At 41.5% G+C, this 25159-nt stretch overlaps 1 protein-coding gene across 4 annotated transcripts in view; it reads right to left on the bottom strand.

The window, feature by feature from the left end:
- pde7a (phosphodiesterase 7A) overlaps positions 1-25159 on the bottom strand; it is a 150465-nt gene that overhangs the window by 70067 nt on the left and 55239 nt on the right. For all 4 annotated transcript variants that reach the window (XM_072571523.1, XM_072571524.1, XM_072571527.1 and 1 more), the window contains 2 exons: positions 10270-10330; positions 9609-9692 (listed from right to left, as the gene is read on the bottom strand). In XM_072571523.1, coding sequence (XP_072427624.1) covers positions 9609-9692; positions 10270-10330 — 145 coding nt within the window. The remainder of the gene's footprint in view (positions 1-9608; positions 9693-10269; positions 10331-25159) is intronic.

The following is a 25159-nucleotide window of genomic DNA, read 5'->3' as shown; positions in this document are numbered from 1 at the left end:
CCGTCAAAAAATGTTCATTAAGTGCTTCCACTATCTCCTCTGACTCCACAAACAACTTCCCACTACTATCCTTGATTGGCCCTAATCCTACTCTCGTCATTCTTTTATTCCTCGTTCCATGTATGAACCACACTTTCTCCTCTTATCTTCAAATTATGCCCTCTAGTTTTGAACTCCCATCCCTAGGGAAAAGACTTTTATCTATGTCTCTTGAGATTTTATAAACCTCTAAGATTACCCCTCAACCTCTTACACTCCAATGATAAAAGTCCCATCCTATCCAGCCTCTCCTAATGACTCAAACCCTCCATCCCCAGTAACATCTTTGTAAATCTTTTGTGCTCTTTCTAACTTAATAATATTTTTATTATGTCAGGGCGACCAGAACTGTACACAATAGTTCAAAAGTGGCCTCACCAATATCCTGTACAACCACAACATAATATTCCAACTCCTATACTCAATGGTCAAGTGGTCATTCCTGATGAAGATCTTATGCCCGAAACATTGATTCTCCTCCTCTTCGGATGCTACCTTTTCTAGCACCACATTGTCAACTCCTACACTCAATGGTCTGAGCAATGAAGGCAAGTGTGCTTTCTTAACCACCCTGTCTGCCTGTGATACAACTTTCAAAGAACTATGTATCTGAACCCCTCGATCTCTATGTTCAACAACATTCTCCCCCCGCCAGGCCATACCATTAACTGTATAAGTCCTGTCGTTGTTTATCTTACCAAAATGCAACACCTCACATTTATCCAAATTAAACTCCATCTGCCACTCACTGGCCCAACTGATCAAGATCATTTTGTAATCTTACAATAACCTTCATCACTGTCTACTATTCCACCAATTTTGGTGTCATCCACAAAATTACTAGCCTTGCTTCCTAAATTCTCCTACAAATCATTTATATTAATCATTTATATAAATTACAAATAACAGTGGACCCAGCTCCGAACCCTGCAGAAAACTGCTGGTCAAAAGTCTCCAGTTTGAAGAACAACCCTCTACCACCACCCTCTGTCAAGTTCATTTTGTATTCAATTGGCAAGCTCTCCCCAAATCCCATGTGATCTAACTTTACTAAAGTCCAAGTGGACAAAAACTATCGCACTACCCTAATCTATTTATCTTGGTCTTACACCAGCTCATGAAAGCAGAAAACACATGCAGTAGATAGGTGGTGCCAATCATTGCGGTTTGATTTTAATGAAATCTGATCACCAACCTGTCAAAATCGTGTATTGATGTCAGTAGCCCAAAGCCTCCGTGTTAAACAAAAAGCAGGGTATCCTATCCAACCCACCTCTAGGTGGTGCCAAGAGCAGAGAAATGCTGACATAATTCTCACTCAATCAATGGAAAGAAGCTGCATGTCGAATGTCTTTCTCATGTCCAATAAAATGATATGTTCTAGATCCTGTGCCCAGATTATTGGTTATAAGCATCATCATCACCTGAGTGAACAAAGTGACCTCCTGGAACAAAAACAGCCTTCATTTCCAGGCAGAACAATCCAAGGTCACAAATTACAAAAATGGCATTCGAACAGCTCGTGTGGTGGAAAGGAAAGCCTAAGTAATCCAACCATATACCATCTATAATAATGTACAACGTTATTCTGAAGCCACCAGGGTCATCTCAAGAGATAAAGGTCAAGTGGACAAAATTGCTTTTCGCTCAGAGGATGGAATTTATCTTCAAATATGATAAGGCAATGTTGAAAAGAGTTTTTTCAATAACATCTCAACCATGGCAACCTGATACACTCCAGGTTATCCCCCAGAACCTCAGTATAGAATCCATGAGAGTAGAAGATACCTTAGAAAATACCTCAAATTCACAGGAGGGCTGCAGTAAATTGGACGAAAAGCAACAAAGCCTGCAACCATGATATGAGATTAAAGAAATTGCAGATGCTGGAATCCAAAGTAGAGAGGCAGGAGGAACACAGCAAGCCAGGCAGCATCAGGAGGTGAAGAAGTCCACCCGAAACATCAACTTCTCCACCTCCTGATGCTACTTGACTTGCTATGTTCTTCCAGCCTCCTGCCTGTCTATTTGTGACCATGATATGGCATTTTTGCTGAGACCTCCAAAGCTGACAGATATTTGTTTAAAACAAGACTCTCTGCAAAATTGGAAGGAAAAATAACTGTTTTCCTGCCCTGCCCTGCCCCAAAGCACCACCATTCATCAACAGTAACCCTCTTCAAAATAAGTGACTAAGCTTGTTTGGGAAGGTTTTGAGGTACTTCCCTCCTGCTCATTTCAAGGAAAGTCCTGGGAGAGTTTATTCAATTGTCATTTCTTGTGGCAGAGGAAATCCTGCCAGAGACAGTGTGTGGCTTGAGAGAAACCCCTGATGTTGTTGCGAGATGAATAAAAGAACCAGTGAGAACACAGTCAGGAACTAATGGTCATTCATGTATTCAATCAATGGGATCAAAGCATTTGACTCAGTAGTTTGTAAGGTTCTGTAGATTGTGCACAACAATTTAGATGACCAAGAAACTTCAACACAATTGCTTCATGATAATATAATTGCAACTGCCTAGAGTGGAAGATCTGAAACAGGCACCTTCAAGATCTGGATCAGGGTCAAGCAAGGCTGTGAGTCAGGCCCCACACTACATACAATCGATCCAACATCAGAAGTTCACCTCAAAGGACAACTCCTCTTTGATGTCAGTACGAGATGGAAAGAGGATGGACGTTCTTGCTATACAGGGAAACAAGACTGACTCCTGCAATGGCAGCACTGGCATATAAGGAAGGATTGAATCAGTTACGGTGGAGTTCAGAGGAATGAAAGGGGATCTCATATAAACCTATAAAATTCTAGCAGGACTAGACAGAGTAAACACACAAACAATGTTCCTAATGATACGGAAATCCAAAATCATGGGTCATAGTCTCACAATATGGGTTAAGCTTTTTAGGACTGAGGTGAGGAGAAATTTCTTCACAGAGTAGTGAGCCTGTGTAATTCTCTACCACAGAAACCAGATGAGGACAAAACCTTAAATGACTTCAAGGAGTTAGGTATAGCACTTGAGGCAAAAGGGATCAAAGAATGTGGGGAAAAGCAGAAATAGGCTGAGTTGGATGATCCCTTTTCATTCTTCTGAACTCCAGCAACTATAATCCTAACCGATTCAATCTCTCCCCATATACCAGTCCTGTCATTGTAGGAATCAGTCTGTTAAACCTTTACTTCAATCCCTCTGTAGCAAGAGCATCCTTCCTCTTTCCATCATAACGAATGACAGAGCAGGCTCCAAGGGCTGAATGGCATTCTCCTACACCTATTTTCTGTTTCTATGGAAACTATTAGACCTTAGTCATGCCTGTGCCAAAACTAAAATGATCTATCACTTGTGGATGACTGCGATGTTATTGTATGTTCTGCACCAAACCTGCAAAAAGAACATTGCGTGCAGTTCTGGTCTCCTTCCTATCGGAAAGATGTTGTGAAACTTGAAAGGGTTTAGAAAAGATTTACAAGGATGTTGCCAGGGTTGGAGGATTTGAGCTATAGGGAGAGGCTGAACAGGCTGGGGCTGTTTTCCCTGGAGTGTGAGAGGCTGAGGGGTGACCTTATAGAGGCTTACAAAATTATGAGGGGCATGGATAGGGTAAATAGGCAAAGTCTTTTCCCTGGGGTTGGGGAGCCCAGAATTAGAGGACATAGGTTTAGGGTGAGAGGGGAAAGATATAAAAGAGATCTAAAGGGCAACTTTTTCACACAGAGGGTGGTACAGGTATGGAATGAGCTGCCAGAGGCTGGTACATTTGCAACATTTAAGAGGCATTTGGATGGGTATATGAATATATATGATGGGTTTGGAGCGTTATGGGCTGGGTGCTGGCAGGTGGGATTAGTTTGACTCTAAGTAATTGTCAAGGACAACGGCCTCTCTCTTGAATGCACCAAAGTAAAACTCTCATCAACTCTCAGCCGGTCAGCTAAGTATTCCGTCTCCCACGTATGTTGTCCCTTCAACCTCCTACACTCTAAGTGAAAAAGATTCCCAGTCTCTTAGCTCAATATATGCCGAGTTTGCAGCTTGGCATGCAAATAGACAAATGACATGGCCCAAAAGAACTGGATTCCAGGCTACGGTGAAAAGCTGAGACAGGAAATTGCAGGATCTTGAGACAAATTGTAGAGCCACTCTGGAAGCTTTTGAACACTTTGCATACTTTTGCGGTCAACTCTTTCAAATGGCTACCATTGACAAGGAGGTCCAATGCCAGATACAATTACTCAGTCTTCTACAAATATAGCAGTGAACATATGCCAACATCTTCAAGTCAAAAGATCTCGTAGCTTATACAGCAGTTGTGCGCTAGAGGAATTCCATCAGCAACATCTCTGCCATTTCCTCCTGATTCAGTGGAAAGGACAGCAAATAAATGTATCCTTTTATGAACGAAGCGTCAAAAGCATACAGGAAAAATTTCCAAAAAAATATACTCCAATGATCATCATATCCAGATGACCAAGAAATCTCCCATGCCATGTCCAGTTTTTTGAACTCTCAAGTGATGAACTGTCCAGGGAGAAACAACGAAACACATAAAAAGACATTTCAAAGTACAGTTTAGAGTTAGACAGCACGGAAACCGATTTTTGGTTAAACTTGCCCATGCTAACCAAGTTTCCCAAACGAAACAGTTGCCTGTGCTTGGCCCATATCCCTTGATTCATTTACTTGTACAAATGTCTTGTAAATGTTGTAACTATATTTACATCGCTGGTGGTTCATTCCACACATTAACAACCCTGTGTGTGAAAAAGTTGTCCCTTAGGTCCCTTTTAAATCTTTCTCCTCCCATGTTAAAAATATGCCCCCTAGCTTTGAACTCAGCCATCCTAAGGAAAAGGGCTTTGTTATTCAGAATGTACTGGATTCAATGCCTTATTTGTTGTAATTCAAGTTAATTTAGTTCAATTGAAGAGAAAGGTGTCCACATGCATTGCGTGCCACAAACAGATATATTTACTGATGATCTGACTCCATTAATATTTTCAAATTCATATTTAAAGAAATAGCATTTGACTTCAGACCACCTTAGTGCACTTACTCCCCAGTCAGGTCAAATGGCGATGCAACTGATACTATTTGCTGTTATTATGGCTGCAAGATCATTAGTCAATTCTTCCTCACTTACTGATCTCTAATAAAAAGGAATGCTCTCCTGCTTTTTAAGCACTTATTTGAAGGAGAATGTATAGTTGAAACAGGGTGAGAGAATGCGCTAGAACTTGGAGGAGTAAGATGTTCTTAAGACATTAGTACTGATGATAATGGTTGCAAGAGCTTGCAACAATCTGTTAGAACAGCAATTCTCAACGGGAACCCTGAAACATTTGAAGGGAGCTACAGAATGGAAACTGAGAAGGGGAGCCTCAAGGGTTTATGGGGACCCTGGTAGCTGAACCAATGAAATACCCAAGCAACAACCTTCATTTGAGTCAATCGTTTACCTCCTAAGGAAGCCATTGTTTCTTTCCTTAAAGAAAAAACTCCAAGTCTATTGGCACAATATGGGACGTCAAGAATTTTTACAATTTCCAAACATGAAGACTATCACAGAGGCACTGAAGGACAATGGCTTTACCGTTTATGTGAAATATCTAAAGCAGATACACAAGGATATGCAAGATAGATTTAATGGCTTATAAAACCTCGCTATCCTGGATTAAATTTTGAATCGATTTGAAGTACAATCCACCCAAGTTGAGCCAGAAATTCAAGCGAGTTTGATTGATCTTCAGAGTGATATAACTGCACATCATCAGTTCACTTAATTTCAAACGATTCTTGGATCGAGAGTGATCTGCCAAATAAATTAACAACACTGTGGGAATAAGCCCAAATATCTTTTATTGCCTTTCGCTCAACATATTTGGTTGAGAGCTTAAAAATGTGTTGCTGGAAAAGCGCAGGTCAGGCAGCAAAGGAACAGGAGGGTTGCCGTTTCGGGCATAAGCCCTTCTTCAGGAATGAGGAGGGTGTGCCAAGCAGGCGAAGATAAAAGGTAGGGAGGCGGGACTTGGGGGAGGGGCGTTGGGAATGCGATAGGTGGAAGGAGGTTAAGGTGAGGGTGATAGGCCAGAGAAACCCCTGTGCAATCAACTTCACGGATTAAAATATTCATACATCACAAGTAGTAACTTGGAAAAACCCCAGAAAAAGCACTGAAACAGGAAATGAGAGCTATCAAAGGACTCTTCAGCTTAAAGACAAACACTTTTGAAGTCTAAGAACTGCATCATTGCTGTGCACTTGTGAAAAGCAGCATATAGAATATGCTTTCAACAAGAGATACACTGCATTTAAGTATTTTTTCTTATTTGGGGTGAGTACATACGCATTCATTATTTTATTGGCCTTTTGTGCTTGAAGTCAAATATGGTTGAAGATATGTTCCAAACACCACTTATTTAAAAAAAATTCTGAACCTGAGGTTTATAAAAATGGTCAGGGCCTTGGACTGAAATGCTAATTAAGATATTCAAATATTAGATGTTGCTTTTATTTTGCTTTTAAATTATATTAGAAACTCTCAGCTGTGGTTATTTAATACAAAGAAAAATGGCAGCCCATCACTTCATTGCGGTTTTGAAATAGAAACTCTATCAGTTGAATGTACTTACAATGGTTTCTTTCGATGTTGAATAACAGAGAATATACGCATAATGTATTTCAGAAGGTGACAGAATAGCAGATGAATTAAATGAAGAATAATGAATTACTTATGAGTGGACAACAGAATAGAGTGTAAAGCAGAACAGCATTCAACATGGAGGTGGTAAAAGTTCAGTTAAGGATATCAGCAGTACAGAACAACGTCAGTTATCGAACATCAACTATCTGAATTTAGGATTATCTGAAACATGAAGAACTCAAGGTCCTGTAAAAACGCTATCAGTTATCCAAACAAAATATTCCCCGCCCGTCTCGTTCGGACAATCAAGGTTGTTCGGTACGTGGTCAACATGCAGGACTGATACAGGTCTTTGCTACGTTAATCACAAGGGGTCAGAAGCTCAGCTCAACTAGATAGGACGCAGAGGTGGTTAAAGGTCAGATGCAATACAAGTCCAGTGTCTTCATGTATACTTTACACTGCCTCAGAAACTTTACCAATATAATCATAGGACCTCTCCCAGCTCAGATTATAATTTCTTCCAACCTCTTCTGTCAGGCAGACAATACAAAAGCTAAAACACACGTATCAACAGATTCAAGAACAGCCTTTTCTTGTTATTAAGACATCCGAATGGAACTATCAATTATCAAATGTAATGTTGACCTCACTCTTTGTATGCCTTCTCTGCAGCAGTTAACGTTGCATTCCTTACTCTGTTCTATTAACCTAATGCATTTTGTATGGTATGATCTGCCTGCACTGCACACAAAACAAAACTTTTCACAGTGTCTAGGTAAGTGCGACATTAATAAATCAAATCAAATGGCTGGACAAAAGACAAAAACTGGCATTAAGGGGCAGAAATTATGATGGGTTTGTAAATGATGAGTGTTGTCTTCCCTATTAATGTTGCTGAAATTGTGACTCAATTAGGGGTGTATGTCAGTTAAATGCTATAATGAGAGAGTAAAGAGGCGAGGTGGTGAAAGATAGACAGCAACCTCACCATACAGCAGAACCCACCTAAATACTACGATGATGCTGCCCAAGGTCCAAAAACATGTATTCTATAAGAGTTGCTCATGCAGCTCTTTGATGTTGGTCTGTCATTTTACACTATCAGGGCAGACATATACCTCAACTTTATTTACTCACGTTTGCTTGATGTCCTACTTGATAATCTAGCACAAAGCCAGTGTTGAAAATTTCAACTGATAAAATATTCACTAACTTGTGGAGGAGAGAATTCTATATTTCCATGAAGTTGTGTGTGTCAAAGCTTTTCTTGATTTCACTCCTAAATAACCACCTCCTAATTTTAAGCTCACGTCCTCCTCTCCCAAACTACTCCAGAGGAAATAGATGTTTTGTTTCGAGTCTCAAATCAATTCATCATTTTAAATAACTAGGCCTAAATCTGCTTCAATGACCTTCCCTCTCTGAGGAGGTTAGAAGTCGGGCATTTGCTGATGATTGCACAATGTTCAGCACCATTTCTGTCTCCTTAGATATTGTAGCAGTTCATACACAAATGCAACAAGACCTAGATAAAAATTCAAGCTTAAGCTGATAACTGACAGTAAAATGCACGTCATGCAAGTGCCAGGCAATGTCAATCAGCAATCAGAGAATGTCTAACCATCATCCCATGACATTCAATGGTGTTACCATCACTGAATTCCCCCACTGTCAACATCCTTAGGATTACCATTGAACAGAAACTCAACTGGGACAACCATATAAATATAATAGTTACAAGTGCAGGGCAGAGTCTAGGAATCCTGCAGCAAGTAACTCACATCCTGACTCCCCAAGGACTGTCCACCATCTACAAGGCACAAGTCAGGAGTGTGATGGAATATTCTCCACTAGCCTGGGTGACTGCAGCTCCAATAACTCTGAAGTAGCTTGGCATCATCCAGGACAAAGTAATCCATTTGACTGGTATCACAACCAGGTACATTAATTCCCTGTACAATCAACATTCAGTAATAGAAGTGTGTACCACCTATACGATACACTGCAGAAATTCCCAAAGACTCCTTAGAATAGCATCTTCCAAACACTCAACAACTTCCATCTAGAAGGACGATGGCAGCAGACAGATGGGAACACTAACATCTGCAAATTTCCTTCTAAGCCAATCACTATCCTGACTTGGGGGCATATCACTGTTCCTTCAGTGTGAATGGTTCAAATCCTGGAATTCCCTCCCTAATAGCATTGTGGATCTACTTGCTGCACATAGATTGAAGCAATTCAAAAAGACAGCTTACCAGAACTCTCTCACAGCATCTAGGGATGGGCAATAAATGCTGACTCAGCCAGTGACACCCTCATCCCACTAGTAAATTTTAAAAGTACTCTAGCTGTGGTATCACTAAGGGCCCATAAAGGCATGGTAACATTTCCCTACTTTAGTATTCATTGCAATAAATGGTAACATTCCATTTGTCTTCTGGATCATCTTGTGCTTCAACTATCATGCTACCCAAATCCCTCTGTGACACTAAGTTCTAGAATTTCTCTCAATTTCAATGGCATACTACTTTTATATTTCTCCATTTCTCAGTGACGCTGAGAAAGACAGCTGCCAAATCAAACAAAGCCTCCTTGCTCCTGTTAGAGAAAGAGCCCAGGATAACATTTACTCTTACATTCCGGGATAATCCTGAAGCCATAAACAGTTTGGTGCCTTATTAGAATTTAGGATTCTTTGAAATTCAACTTTCATGGTATGAAGGCTCAGATAAGTCTGGAACAACTTTCTAGCACATAGTCCTGGTGTTTCAGCATGCCAAGTTTTCTTCTTCTTTACACTTCAAGATCCAAAGTTATGATAAATTCCTTAATCAAGCTGGATTATAGGCTAAATAAATCTCCTTCCAAAGCATGAAAAGAAAGTTGCCCTAATGAGATTCATCAAATAATATACTTACAGTGCAAAAGGCGAAAATCAACATAAGGATGAGAATCTCTTCTTTCAGGTTGAAATCCTGCCCGGCTCCTTACTCGTACATCCCCTTAACAAAATGTCAAAGAACGCTCAAGGTTAACACAAGTGCCAAAGGAATCATACCAAGTTCAATGCAGAACCCTCCAGTGTCAAGCAAAAACAAAACGAAAAGTCTACATATACATCTTGGCAGATGATTTACCCTTTAACAACAAGATGTACAATAAAGTATGAGTTTCTTGCATAATACAAGTTACCCAAGGGGTTTTGCAGTGGGCAGTTCTTGCTATTTGTGTCAAGCCATACAATATAATCTGTTATTAAGGCATTTTTCTACTGTGGGAGAATTTCCATTGTTTAATAAGCCATGAATAATTGGCTTATTAAACAAGGGAAACAGTAATGAACAAGCTGCACTAATGCAGCTCTTTTTGCATCCTCATGATATCTCTGTAGTGGATGTGGCTACAGTTATGTTTAAAAGATACTTGGTTAAGTGCATGAATAGGAAAGATTTGGATGAATATCTGAAGACTGAAGGGTCTGTTTCCATGCTTTATGATTCTAAGACTACAACTAGATACAAATTGATTGGTATCAGATGACGAGTCAGAAGACCAAAAGAAAACAGTTTGATTACTCACCTAACATACGAATGTACAGCGCAGTTTGATCTGAGCTTTCATAGGAAATGGCTCCTCGTCTCTGAAAAATAGCACACCAACATAGAAGCTGTTACTTTTCAACTCCAAAAAAGCAAAGGATTCAGAAAACATAATATCCAGTGTCCTGTGAAAATGTGTTTGGCCTGAGAAAGTAAATGATTTTGAACAATAATAAAACATTGCGACAGAGCTGGCATTCATTTCAGAAAGCAATCAACAGGGTTTGACTGGAAGACAAACAGAAAATATTTACACCCTCTGCTAATATAAGACACCAATTATGAAGAATCAACTCCCAAGAGTCCATTGATTGAGACACAAACAGAAAATCATCAAAGATGCAGACAGCACCCTCCAAACCAATTTCCATTAGAAGGACATTGGCAGCAGATGATGATTTGGAGAGACCGGTGTTAGACTGAGGTGTGCAAAGTTAAAAATCACACAACACCAAGTTATAGTCCAACAGGTTTATTTGGAAGCACTAGCTTTCGAAACGCTGCTCCTTTATCAGGCGGTTATGGAGTGTAAGGTCGTAAGACAAGAATTTATAGTAAAAGTTTACAGTGTGATGCAACTGAAATTATATATTGAAAAAGACCTGGATGTTTAAGTATCTCATCTTTTAGAATGAACATGTTGGTTTCAGTTCTTTCATTTGTAATCACACAACATTTTTAAAGTTACATTCTCAAGTAAACTTTTAACAATTGGTGTCATGTCAGCCCAGGTAATGCATTTAAGGTGTGAGGTGTTCTGTGCGAGACAGACTGTGCCACAATGTTCAAACTGATTCTAATTTAAAAAAGGGATTTACAGAATCTTACATGGACTCATGCAGTCTTTGAGCAAAATACAATGTAATTATGCAAGTACAAATTCACCCCACAAAATTGTGTGTATTTGTGTGTGTGTGTGTGTGGGGGGGGGGGGGGGGGAGGTGGTGGTTATGAGTGTCTGTGAGAGAGTATGTGTATGTGTGTTAGAGGGTGGGAGTGTATGAGTGAGTATATGAGACAGCTTGTGTATGAGAGAGGGTCTGCGTGAGTGTATGGGTCTGTAGGAGTGTCTGTGTATAGTGCAGTGTGACATGAACTCAAGGTCCCAATTGAGGCCATCCCCATGGGTACCGAACTTGGCTTTCAGCCTCTGCTCAGCCATTTTGCATTGGTGCCCGTCCCAAAGTTCGCCTTAGAGGACTGTCACCCGAAGGTCAGAGGTCAAATGTCCCAGACCGCAGAAGTGTTCTCCGACTGGGAGAGAACATTCCTGTCTGTTGATTGTTGCACAGTGTCCATTCATCTGTTTCCATAGCCTCTGCTTGGTCTCACCAATGTACCATGCCTCAGGGCATCCTTGCCTGCAGTGTATGAGATAGACAACGTTGGCTGAGTCGCATGAGTACCTGTCACATACACGGTAGGAGGTGCCCCCTCACGTAATGGTGGTACCTGTGTCAACACTCTGACACATCTTGCAGTGTCTACCATAACAAGGTTGTATGTCTATCTCATACATTGCTCAAAGACTGCACGAATCCATGTAAGATTCTGTAAATCCTTTTTTTAAAAATTAGAATCAGTCTGAACATTCTGGCACAGACAGTCTCACACAGAGCACCTCACACCTTAAATGCATTATCTGGGCCGACATGACACCAATTGTTAAAGTTCACTTGAGAATGAAACTTGAAAAAGGTTCTGCAATTTACATATTGAGCCATAGAGATGTACAGCATGGAAACAGATCCTTCGGTCCAACCCGTCCATGCCAACCAGATATTCCAACCCAATCTAGTCCCACCTGCTAGCATCCGGCCCATATCCCTCCAAACCCTTCCTTTTCATATACCCATCCAAATGCCTTTTAAATGTCGCAATTGTACCACCCTCCACCAGATCCTCTGGAAGCTCATTCCATACTCTTACCACTGCGTTAGAAAAGAGACCTGTGGGGCAACTTTTTATCTTTCCCTTCTCACCCTAAACCTATGCCCTCTAGTTCTGGACTCCCCCACCACAGGGTCTATTTACCCTATCCATTCCGCTCATAATTTTGTAAACCTCGATAAGGTCACCCCGCAGCCTCCGATGCTCCAGGGAAAACAGCCCCAGCCTGTTCAGCCTCTCCCTACAGCTCAAATCCTCCAACCTTGGCAACACCCTTGTAAATCTTTTCTGAACCCTTTCAAGTTTCACAATATCTTTCTGATAGGAAAGAGACCAGAATTGCATGCAATATTCCAACGTTAGCCTAACCAATGTCCTGTACAGCCGCAACACAAACTCCCAACGCCTATGCTCAATACTCTGACCAATAAAAGAAAGCATACCAAACGCCTTCTTCACTATCCTATCTATCTGCAACTTCACTTTCAAGGAGCTATGAACCTGTATTCCAAGGTCTCTGTATTCCAAGCAACACTCCCTAGAACTTTACCATTAAGTGTATAAATGCTGCTAAGATTTGCTTTCCCAAAATGCAGCACCTCGCATTTATCTGAATTAAACTCCATCTGCCACGTCTCAGCCCATTGGCCCATCTGATCTAGATGCAGTGCATCTTGCAAATGGTACAGGCTGTTGCCATTGTGTACTGGGAGTAAGGAATTGACGGACAAAGGTGGTAGATGGAGAGCCAATCAAATGGACTGCTTTTCCTGGATAGTACCAAGACCTTGAATTTTGGAGTTGCACTCACTAAGGCAAGTGGACATTAGTCTAAAGTAGTCACTCTTCATTTGTTCCTTTCAGACTGTGGGCAGATTTTGGGGAAGTTAGAGTTATCACTACAGAATACATAGACTCTGGCTTGCTCTTATCATTACAGCTTTTATATGGCTGGTCTAGTTCAGCTTTTGGACGTTGATTAGCAGGGTGTTCAGCAATGGTAATGCCACTGATCATCAAAATTATCTTAGTGACTCTCACTGCGTGACACATGCGTGCCACAAATATTACCTGCCCCTTATCAGCACAAGGGTGTGCGCTGGAAAAGAACAGCAAGTTAGGCAGCATCCAAGGAACAGAAGAATCAACATTTCGGGCATAAGCCCTTCATCAGGAATAATCAGCAATCAGAATGAAGGGCTTATGCTTGAAACATTGATTCCCCTGCTGCCTGACCTGCTGTGCTTTTCCAGCATCACACTCTAAACTCTGATCTCTATCATCTACAGTCTTTACTTTCTCCTTATCAGCCCAAACGTGGATATCATACAGATCTTGCTGCACAGGGACAAGCTTGTTCAATAACTGAGCAGTTGAAAATGCACAGCACTCACCGCCAGTGCCAACATTCCCAGATTTGTATTGAGTTATAGAATAGCCAGGAAAGGCCAACTGGCCCACTCCTGCTCTCATTTCTTTTATTACTGTAATTATCAGGCTGATTCCGACATCTTGCATAGAACGTGCACAAGAAACAGCAGCCATCTGATTTAAGAACCACTAAATTATGGGAAATTTAAAACCAGTTAACACAAGTGTTTAAAAATATTGAATAAGAACTAAAGGATTTCACATTACTTTTAAAAATTTACTGAACTGTAAAGATGACATCACAAAATTGGCAGATACATTTGCACAGTTAACAGTTTGATGCATTCCATTTTCACAAGTGTTTCCTATCTTACATTTAAAAGGTATGTCGCTCTCTCCCCTTTTATTTCCATCTCAACACCCCCCACCCCCTCCCATTTTGCTGGGTCTCCAGTCTCTTTCCAGATCTTCTATCTATCTGATTTACCTTATGTCATAAATATTTCCTTTCCAAGATACATTTCCCTTTCTCCGGTTCACCCTTTATTTTGTTTCCTCATGTTCTTACTCATTTATTTCCACTTGGCATTTCATTTCTGCAATGGGAGTTCTGAAGCATATGCCAGAAAATGGTCACATGAGAACACTGGTCCTTCATGTTACTGTGAAAATAGTCTCTCTCCCAAAGTTAAATCTCAATTGCATTTTTGGAATAGAAATATTAATTAATCATTAAAATAAAAACATCTACAAGAACAAGTCCTCTAACAACTGACAGAAAGCCAAAATCAGTAGATAAGTTTACAATGAGATCAAATATAATTATTTTTTGGAATATCAAAAAACAGCTGACCAGGCACTCATTAAGATTACAGAAATTAAGTGACTGTGTCCTGGAAAGTGCGTATCTGTCACTGATAAAAGGATCGGACTTGGCTATCATAACCACCCACACCAATCTCATCTTTCCTGGCTCAAGGGATAGTGAAACAATTTGCAGTGCCCCAGAGACTAGCTTACTCAGTGCAGCCTATGAATTTGACGTGGGACCTTTCTCAACAATGGCACATGTATGTCAGCCATCCATTAATAACTCAAATTTCTGAAATCCTTTTCACTCTGTCATCACTTGTGACCACAAATCAGTATGCATTAAACTCACAAAGTCACATTTCTCTGCTCTGAAGTCTGATGTCTAATATACTGGACAGAGAATTCTCATCTCCAATATACACAGCTGCCATTCTGAATCATCCCATCAACAGTTCATGCTCAAACAAAGATCAATTGCCTAATTTAAAAATACAAACCTTCCAAGCCTTATGACAATAACTTTTTAAAATATTAAATTGAAGAGATAAATTATTTGTATTTGACCTCCCATAATCTTCAGGTGCGCAAAGAAACCTTTGAGGGAGGGAGAGGAGAAGAATCAAATTTGTTTCAGACTGACTACGACTAAGAGAGGGACTGAAATCAGTATTTGGAGAACAGGGATTGAATTCAAGAGTTGTGAGGTGATGTTGCAGCTGTACAGGACCTTGGTAAGGCCACATTTGGAGTACTGTGTACAGTTCTGGTTGCCTCACTTTAGGAAAGATGTGGAAGCTTTGGAGAGGAGATTTACCAGGATATTGCCTGGAATGAAGAATAGGTCGTACGAGGATAAGTTGAGAGTGTGGTGGGGGCATGGAATGCGCTGCCTGTGGGAGTGGCAGAGTCAGAATCATTGGTGACCTTTAAGCAGCAATTGGATAGGTACATGGATAAGTGCTTAAGCTAGGACAAATGTTCAGCACAACATTGTGGGCCGAAGGGCCTGTTCTGTGCTGTATTGTTCTATGTTCTATGGGTTAACGTGGGACAGCCACTTTGTTAAGGCAAACCAAAAGCAATAAAACATATCTGACTAACCCATCCTGGCTCTCTTATGAATGTAACAGACAAAGCTCCTTATATACAGAGGAACCTCCGTATACAGTATTCAATTATCCGAATATCGGATTATCCGGCAAGATTGCAATGTTCCGATGCTCGGCTAAACTATGTCATCCAGCATTCGATTACCCGGAATTCGATTAACCAAGCAAATACTCCCTGCCCATGTCCTTCAAATAATCGAGGTTCCTCTGTAAATGTAAATGCAGACTTTGAAAATGCAATTGGATAAGTATCATTTCAAAGTCTTATTCAAAAATCAAGAGTATTTGGGATTAAGGGGACAGTCAGCACTTGGGAATTAAATTTTTGGTGACTTCAAAATAAGTTTGGTGCAGATCATTAGGTATTAGAAGGGGGTCAGAGGTCTAGTTGCAATGGTCTCATGCTCAAGATGTGCCTGCTAAGCACAATTGCTTAAATAGCTATTGTCTCCCTAATTGTAACAAGACATATTGGATGCATTCCTGTTCAATGCACTGACATCTACTTCAGCACAAGGCAAAGAGACAGGCAGGATGCACATGCAACAAAAGCAATGCACAGTGCTGACTGCTGGACTGAGTCTTATCACTGAAAAGCTAAACATCATGATCTATCCTTTAGACACGCCCAGGGGACAAAGCTCCAGAAGGGTTTCAACACCGTGAAGCCCAAACGGCAATTAGGATGGGATCTCTCTCAGAGAAACCAGAGAATCACCAATGCACAACAAACACACACTGCACTGAGGATAACTACGTGACCTTCAGAGGAGAGATACTGATAGGTTAAATAAGTGGGCAAAAAGTTGGTAAATGGAGTATAAAGTGGGAAACGTGAAGTAGTTCATTTTGGAACAGGGAACAAAAGAACAATATTATTTAAATCGAGGAAATCTGCAGAAAACTGCAACACAAAGGACTTGGGTGTCTTGTGCATTAAACACAGAAAGCTAGTACACAGGTGCAGCAGATAATCAGGAAGCCTAATGGAATGTTGGCCCTTATCTCAAGGGTTTTGGAAAATAAATGTGGGGAAGGCTTACTGCATCTGTACAAAGTGCTGGTGAGACCACGAGAGTATGGTGAGCAGTTTCAGTTCCTTATTTAAGGAAATATGTCATCTCATTGGAGACAGTTCAGAGAAGGTTCACTGGGATGAACCCTGGTATGGAGTGGATTGTCTCATGAGCAAAGGCTGAACCATTTGGGATTCTGCTCACTGGAGTTTGGAAGAATGACAGGTGACCTCTTTGAAACGTATCAGATTCTTAAGGGGTTTGACTGGGTAAAAGCAGAGATGATGTTCTCCTCATGGGAGAGTCCATGATCAGAGGACATAGTCTGAGAACAAAGTGCTGCCGAGATGAGGAGGTATTTCATCTGTTTGTGGCAAGCATTTCAAAGAACCTTGCCCTCTGAAAGCTGTGGGGCACAGATCTTGTGCAAACGTAATGCTGAGACAGATTGATCTTGATCAGTAGAGACCGAATGGCCTCCTACTGTTCCTATTTCTAATGGCCTTATTCAGCTTATCAAGCCCTATACATCATTCAATACAGTCATGGTTCACCCAACGTTTCTCCCTTTTTCTCACCCACCCTGATAACCCCATACAAAATTGGTAACATAAGTACTGACATAGCTCACCAAATCATTGGGACTCTGGTATACATTCTGAATTTTGATGGTGGTTGTGGCTTTTGAAAGATAGAGCCAGAGCAGTCTAGACCAGTGAAGTACACTATCAGACCAGGGTTCACCAAGATCATTGAAATGTGAACCTTCTGTGAGAATGAAAGCTTGAGTGATTAACAAACTCTCACCAAACCTCTCAGGTTGAGACCCCATGGCACTGTGTCAAAGAGAATTCTCTTGTATTTCCTGGTCAATATCTGCCCCTCAACCAACATCAAAAACACATTACCTCATCCACACTTAATTGCTATTTATAGGATCATGCAATGCAAATAAAAGATTGCCATGTTCCCATATGAAAAGATGAGACAGGATCTGCGTGAGTGTATGGGTCTGGAAGAGTGTGCATGTGTGGGCATGAGACAGCGCGTGTAGTGCATTAGGGTCACCTGTAGTAGACCCCAGCTTCTGTCACAACATCAATTCAAAAGGTAATTTATTAACAGTAACAGAATTTGAGATCATTCGAAGTCATGAAAGGACTATACAAATGCACTTTAAGAATTTGTAGAGCTATTACAGGTATATATATGGTGGCTAGCACTGTGCCTCACAGCACCAGGGACCTGGGTTCAATGCCAGCCTCAGGCAACTGTCTGTGTGAAGTTTGCACATTCTCCCCATGTCGGACAGTTTTCTTCCAATGCTCTGGTTTGTTCCCACAGTCCAAAGATGTGCAGGTTAGTGGCTTAGCTTTAGGAAATGGAGAGTTACAGGGTTGGAGAGAGTAGCGAAGGTGGGTTGGGGTTTTCAGAAGGTTGAATAGCCTGCTTCCACTCTGTAGGAAATTCTATTTTATTACAGAGACATGAAGAAAATTTCATGAAATATTAGTTCTACTATGACAGGCAGATGATGATCAAGGGGGAGTTAAACTTAATGTGGAAAAGTTAACAAGCCCCTATTTGCTGTGCACATGCCAAATGCCTTTTTCTGTGGAAATGAATTTAAGACGTTTGGGTTCTTGTCTTGGAGAGAGAGAAGTTCTGAAAAGTATGAACATATGGGGGTCTTCCATTTAGAAACAGTGAAGATCCCAAGAGATGTATTAACTACAGAAAATAATCAAAAAAAAAAGGCTAATGGAATGCTAGAAGACGACAGACAGAGGGGCAGGGTAGATGTTATACTAAAGCAATAGAAAGCTGCTGGCAGGCACAGACTGCAAATCTAGGCCACATCCTGGCAAGAATACAATGACCTTTAAAGGAGTACGAAGAAGAGGCACCAGAATGATATCTGAACTAAGAGCTAAATAATAGGCTGGGGTTACACAACCTAGTATGTATTTGATGGAATTTAGCTGCTCAAGAGGAGATCTGATCAAAGCTTTCAAGACACTAATGGGGAGCAGGGACAGAAGGTAGAAACAATTTCTGCAGCCCGGATTAGGGGACTTAGTTTGAAGAGCCAGTTCCTAGGGACCAAAGTTAGAAAAAGATTCGCAATGAAAAGAATGATTAAGAAATTTGGAATTTTGATATCCAAGGTTAGATTGATTGTTACTACTATACTTTAAACCTAAAATTCATGATTTTTTAAAAATTTAACAAATGTGCTAAGGGATATGTAGCAAAGCCATTAGGTCACCGATTAGCAATGATCTCTTACTGAACAAGGTTAACAATGACAACACCAGGTGATAGTCCAACGGGTCTTTGTGGAAGCACTAACATTTGGAGTGCTGCTCCTTCATCAGGCGGCCATGGTGTATTAGATCGTAAGACACAGAATTTATAGCAAAAGTTTACAGTGTCATGTAACTGAAATTATATATTGAAAAAGACCTGGATTGTTTAGTAAATCTCTCATCTTTTAGAATGACCATGTTGGTTTCAGTTCTTTCATATGTAAATCTAGAACTTTTTTTAAAAAGCAAGTTACATTCTCAAGTGAACTTTAACAATACGTGCCATGTCTGCTCAGATAATGCACTGAAAGTGTGGGGTGCCCTGTGTGAGGCTGTCTATGCCCCAATCTTCAGACTGATTCTATTTCTAAAAAAAGGGATTTACAGAATCTTACATTGATTCATGCAGTATTTGAATAAAACAAAATGTAATTCTGCAAGTACAAATTCACCCCACAAACGTGTGTGTGTGTGTGTGTGTGTGTGTGTGTGTGTGTGTGCGCGCGATCATCTGAGAGAGAGTGTAAAGGAGGATATGTCTGTGAAAGGGCCTGTGTGGGAGAAGTGGGTATGTGTATGTGAGCGTATGAGAGAGAGCTTGTGTATGAGACAGGATCTGCGTGAGTTTATGGGTCCGGAGGAGTGTGCATGTGTGAACACGAGACAGCGCGTGTAGTGCATTAGGGTCACCTGTAGTAGACCCCAGCTTCTGTCACAACACTACAGATTTCTCACAAAAAGTCAACACCCACAGATCAGTTGAACTGGAAATATTCCTCGTCACAATGAGCATTTCAGCACTCTATACCAGCATGCCCCATAATGACGGGATCGCGGCAACAGCCTCAGTACTCAGCACCAACAACTGTCAATCTCTGAGCACCATCCTGCAACTCAGCTGCTTTATCCTCAACCACAACATTTTCACCTTTGACAACCCGTTCTTCATCCAGACACACAGAACAGCCATGGGTACCAAATTTGCACTCCAATATGCCAACATTTTCATGCACAGGTTTGAACAAGACGACTTCTCTACGCACGACCTCCAACCACTACTATATTGATGACATTTTCTTCCTCTGGACACATAGCAAGGAGTCACTGAAACAACTACACAGTGAGACCAACAAGTTTCATCCCACTATCAAATTCAACATGGACTACTCTTAAGTATCTGTCTTACTCTTGGACACATGCATCTCCATTAAGGATGGGCACCTCAACACCTCAGTCTTCGGCAAACCCATGGATAACTTCATGATGCCACACTTCTCCAGCTTCCACCCGAAACATTTTAAACAACCATTCCCTACGGAGAAGCCCTACGCATACACATGATCTGTTCAGATGAGGAACGTGATGGGCCCTTGGAAGTACTTATGAAGACATCCTTGAGAACAGGGTACAATGCTCAACTCATCGACTGCCAGTTCCTAAGTACCTTAATGACCTCCTCAGGAGACAGACTCGAGCTGCAACCAACAGGCTACCCTTTGTTGTCCAGTAGAGTAATAGATATGTACAACATGGAAACAGACCCTTCCGTCCAACCCGTCCATACCGACCAGATAACGTAATCAAGTCCCACCGGCCAGCACCCGGCCCATATCCCTCCAAACTCTTCCTATTCAGATACTCATCCAAATGCCTTTTAAACGTTGCAATTGTACCAGCCTCCACCACTTCCTCTGGCAGCTCATGCCATACACGTACCACCCTCTGTGTGAAAAAGTTGCCCCTTAGGTCTCTTTTATATCTTTCCCCTCTCACCCTAAACCTATGCCCTCTAGTTCTGGACTCCCCCCACTACAGGGAAAAGACTTTGCCTATTTATTCTATCCATAATTTTGTAAATCTCTGTAAGGTCATCCCTCAGCCTCCAATGCTCCAAGGGAAACAGCCCAACCTGTTCAGCCTCTCCCTGTAGCTCAAATCCTCCAACCCAGGCAACATCCTTGTAAGTCTTTTCTGAACCTTTCCAAGTTTCACATCTTTCCAATAGGAAGGAGACCAGAATTGCACGCAATATTCCAACAGTGGCCTAACCAATGTCCTGTACAGCCGCAACATGACCTCCCACTCCTGTACTCAATACTCTGACCAATAAAGGAAAGCATACCAAACACCTTCTTCACTATCCTATCTACTGCAACTCCACTTTCAAGGAGCTGTTAGCCTGCACTCCAAGGTCTCTTTGTTCTGCAACACCCCCTAGGACCTTACCATTAAGTGTATAAGTCCTGCTAAGATTTGCTTTCCCAAAATGCAGCACCTCGCTTTAATCTGAATTAAACTCCATCTGCCACTTCTATTGGCCCATCTGATCAAGATCCTGTTGTAATCAGAGGTAACCTTCTTCGCTGTCCACTACACCTCCAATTTTGGTGTCATCTGCAAACTTACTAACTATACCTCTTTCGCCCGCATCCAAATCATTTATATACATGACAAAAGGTGGAGGACTTAGCACCGATCCTTGTAGCACTCCACTGGTCACAGACCTCCAGTTTGAAAAACAACTCTCCACCACCACGTCTTCTACCTTTGAGCCACGTCTGTATCCAAATGGCTAGTTTTCCCTGTATTCCGTGAGATCTAACCTTGCTAACCAGTTTCCCATGGAGAACCTTGTCGAACACCTTACTGAAGTCCACATAGATCACATCTACCACTCTGCCCTCATCAATCGTCTTTGTTACTTCTTCAAAAAACTCAGTCAAGTTTGTGAGACATGATTTATCACGCAGTACTTCCCAGGAGCTGAAAAACTACACCATGTTCTTTACAGCCTGCAACACTTTTTTTTGTATTTTCTCCAGCACCCATGTCGTGTGTGTGCAGGTGAAGGAAACAGTGAAAAACAACACGTGCATAAATCTTTACTTATATTTCACCACCACCAGGAAGGAAAGAGCACAGTGGCCCAGTGGTTAGCACTGCTTCCTCATACGTGCCAGAGACTCTGGTTCAATTCCCGCCTCGGGCAACTGTCTGTGTGGAGTTTGCCCATTCTCCCTGGGTCTGCTTGGGTTTCCTCCAGATGCTCCAGTTTCCTCCCATAGTCCAAAGATGTGCAGGTCAGGTGAACTGCCTATAGTGTTCGGTGAAGGGGTAAATGTAGGGGAATGGGTCTGGGTGGGTTGCTCTTCGGAGGGTCGGTGTGGACTTGTTGGGCCAAAGTGCCTGTTTCCACACTAAGTAATGTAATCTAATCTAATCTAGACCAGAGTGGTCAATGACAAGCAATGCCCTTCTCACCTCCCCAGACACACACCCAGCGAGGCTGCACAATCAAAAACATGAAGGGGAGGGCAGGGATTAAATCAAAATAGAGTTGGAGGGGGAAATAAAACACTCCAATCCCTGCGATGCCCACCTCTCCCTGAACAACAAGGGTGTTGGTGGACATCGCGTGCTCCTTCTCCAGAGACACCTGGGCTCAAACGTAACCACACAAGAGGGGCAGGCAATCAGCCACAATGACCCCCTCCATGACCCGCTGCCTGAATCGGTTTATGGCCAATTTGGCCAGGCCCAGGAGCAGACCCACGAGGACAGCAACACATTATCAATGAGAATGAGCACTGCACCAAGACCTTCCCCACGTCTCCATTTCTTACCTTTAAACAACCACCAAACCTCAAACAGGTCATTGTTCACTGCAAATTGCCTGGCTTTCAGGACAACACCATACAACACTGTCATGGCAGAACTGAAAGATGTGTCAGAATCTCGACACTGATACCACCATTACACATGGGGAAACCACCCACACACTCTCACAGACTTGTACCCTTTTACACTCATATACACACTCTCCCACAGACACTCATACTCACCTACCTCTCCAGACACACACACACACAAAAGTTTGTGAGGTAAATTTGTACTTGTAGAATTACATTTTATTTTGCTCAAAAAACTGCATGAATCCATGTAAGATTCTGTAAATCCCTTTTTTTTTTAAAAGAAATAGAATCAGTCTGAACATTGGGGCACAGACAGCGTCACACAGGGCACCTCACACTTTCAACTCATTATGAGCACCTATTGTTAAAGTTCACTTGAGAATGTAACTTCTTAAAAGAAGTTCTGGATTTACAAATGAAAGAACTGAAACCAACATGTTTATTCTAAAAGATGAGAGACTGAGACAAACATTCCAGGCCTTCTTCAATATGTAATTTCAGTTGCATCACACTGTAAACTTTTGCTATAAATTCTGTGTCTTACAATCTTTATGCCACAATCACCTGATGAAGGAACAGCGCTCCGAAAGCTAGTGCTTCCAAATAAACCTGTTGGACTATCACCTGGTGTTGTGTGGTTTGTACACCACAGTCCAACACCAGCACCTCCAAATCAGGTTATCGTCCAGCAGGTTTATTTGGAAGCACTAGCTTTCAGAGCACTGCTCCTTCATCAGGTGGTTGGAGTATAAAGATCATAAGGCACAGAATTTATAGCAAAAGATTCCAGTGGCATACAACTCAAATGACATATTGAGCAAAGCTGGATTGTTAAGTCTTTCATCTTTTAGAATAGGTTGCAGGTTTCGGATTGTTAATATGTAAATCCCAGAACTTCTTTTAAGTCACAGTCTCAAAATAACTTAAGGTTTTATAACTCAAGAACTAGGAGCAGGAGTAGGCCATCTGGCCCCTCATGCCTGCTCTGCTACTCAGTAAGATCATGACTGATCTTTTCATGGACTCAGATCGACTTACCCGCGGTCTCACCAAATCCCTTAATTCTTTTACTGTTCAAATAAAATCTACGTTAGTTTTAAAAACATTTACTGAAGTAGTGTCAACTACTTCGCTGGACAAGGAATTCCATCCATTAACAACCCTCTGGTTGAAGATGTTCCTTGTCAATTCAGTCCTAAATCTACTCCCTCTAATCTTCAGGCTATGCCCTTTTGTCCTAGCTTCACCTGCCAGTGGAAACATCCTCTCTACTTCTTATCTATTCCCTTCATAATTTTATAAGTTTTTATAAGATCCCCCCTGAATCTTCTGAATTTCAATGAATATAATCCCAATCTACTCAGTCTCTCCTCATAAACCAACCCCCTCAACTCCGGAATCAAGCTAGTGAACCTCCTCTGCACCCCCCTCTCGTGCCAGTACATTCTTTCTCAAGTAAACGGGCCCCAAACCATCTTCATTGGATGGCCTCAACAGGGAGGTTCTTAGGTACATGTCACACAACAGGTGACCCCACTATACACACACTCTCTCACGTGCACTCTTTCTCTCTCTCTCTCTCACGCACACAGACACGCACGCACACACATGTCGATAGGGTGAATTTGTATTTGCAGATACATTCTGTTTTGCTCAAAAAATACACAATCTGCAGGCAGTCAAACCCATATTTTATAAATTGCACTTTGGAAATACAAACGGTCTGGCTGAAGATGGAGGTACAGACAGACTCAGACCTCTCAATTTTTAAGGCATTGTCTGAGCTGAGATGTCAGCTTTTGTTATAAACCTTAAGTTAACTCGAAAAGGTGACTTGAAAGTAGTTCTGGGATTTACATATTAATGAACCAAAATCTGCAACCCATTCTGAAAGATGAAAGACTTAACAACCCAGGTTTGTTCAATATATCATTTGACTTGCATGTCACTGTAATCTTTTGCTATAAATTCTGTGTCTTACAACCCTATACTCCACAACCACCTGATGAAGAAGCAGCACTCCGAAAGCTAGTGCTTCCAAATAAACCTGTTGGACTATAAGCTGGTGTGAGATTTTTAACTTTATCCATCCCAATCCAATACCGGCTTCTCTACATTATTGAATGATAAAACAGGCTTAAAGAGCTGAAAGGCCCATCCCATTACTGCAGGAAAAGAAAATCTCCAATAATATATTTGAAACCAACTCCCACAGAATACTTAGGGGTCCAAGTTAAAGTTAGAAACTGCTGACGGGGCTTCCTTGGCTTGGAAGATTGGTAATGATAGGAAGGTGAGAGCTGCCAGTGTGAAGACAGTGTGCTTTTGAGCGATAAGGACAGCAGCAGCTCTGTCTCACCATCCCCACCTCATTGCAACTGTAAATCACCCTCACTTTACCTCTGACATCCACTGATTGGCCTTTTCACTCTCCAGAACTGGCCCACTTCATGCTTGCTAGGAATCATAAGCAGCCTTGAGCTGCACAACAGCTAACCAATTGGTACATGTATTAAAAGGAAGAAAAAAGGCTCACATACTAAATTTAGCAGGACCATAACATCCACAACTATACTGGGCTTGCGTCTGTCCCACAAGTAACAAAGCATATAATGCTGCTAGAAAAAGGAACAGAAAATTGATTTCTCCCCAATACAGTAAGTTACTGGA

This window comes from Chiloscyllium punctatum, chromosome 5 (genome assembly GCF_047496795.1).
Source record: "Chiloscyllium punctatum isolate Juve2018m chromosome 5, sChiPun1.3, whole genome shotgun sequence".
Taxonomy (NCBI): Eukaryota; Metazoa; Chordata; class Chondrichthyes; order Orectolobiformes; family Hemiscylliidae; genus Chiloscyllium; species Chiloscyllium punctatum.
Note: the sequence above shows the minus strand (reverse complement) of the source record. Positions and strands in the feature narration are given on the sequence as shown.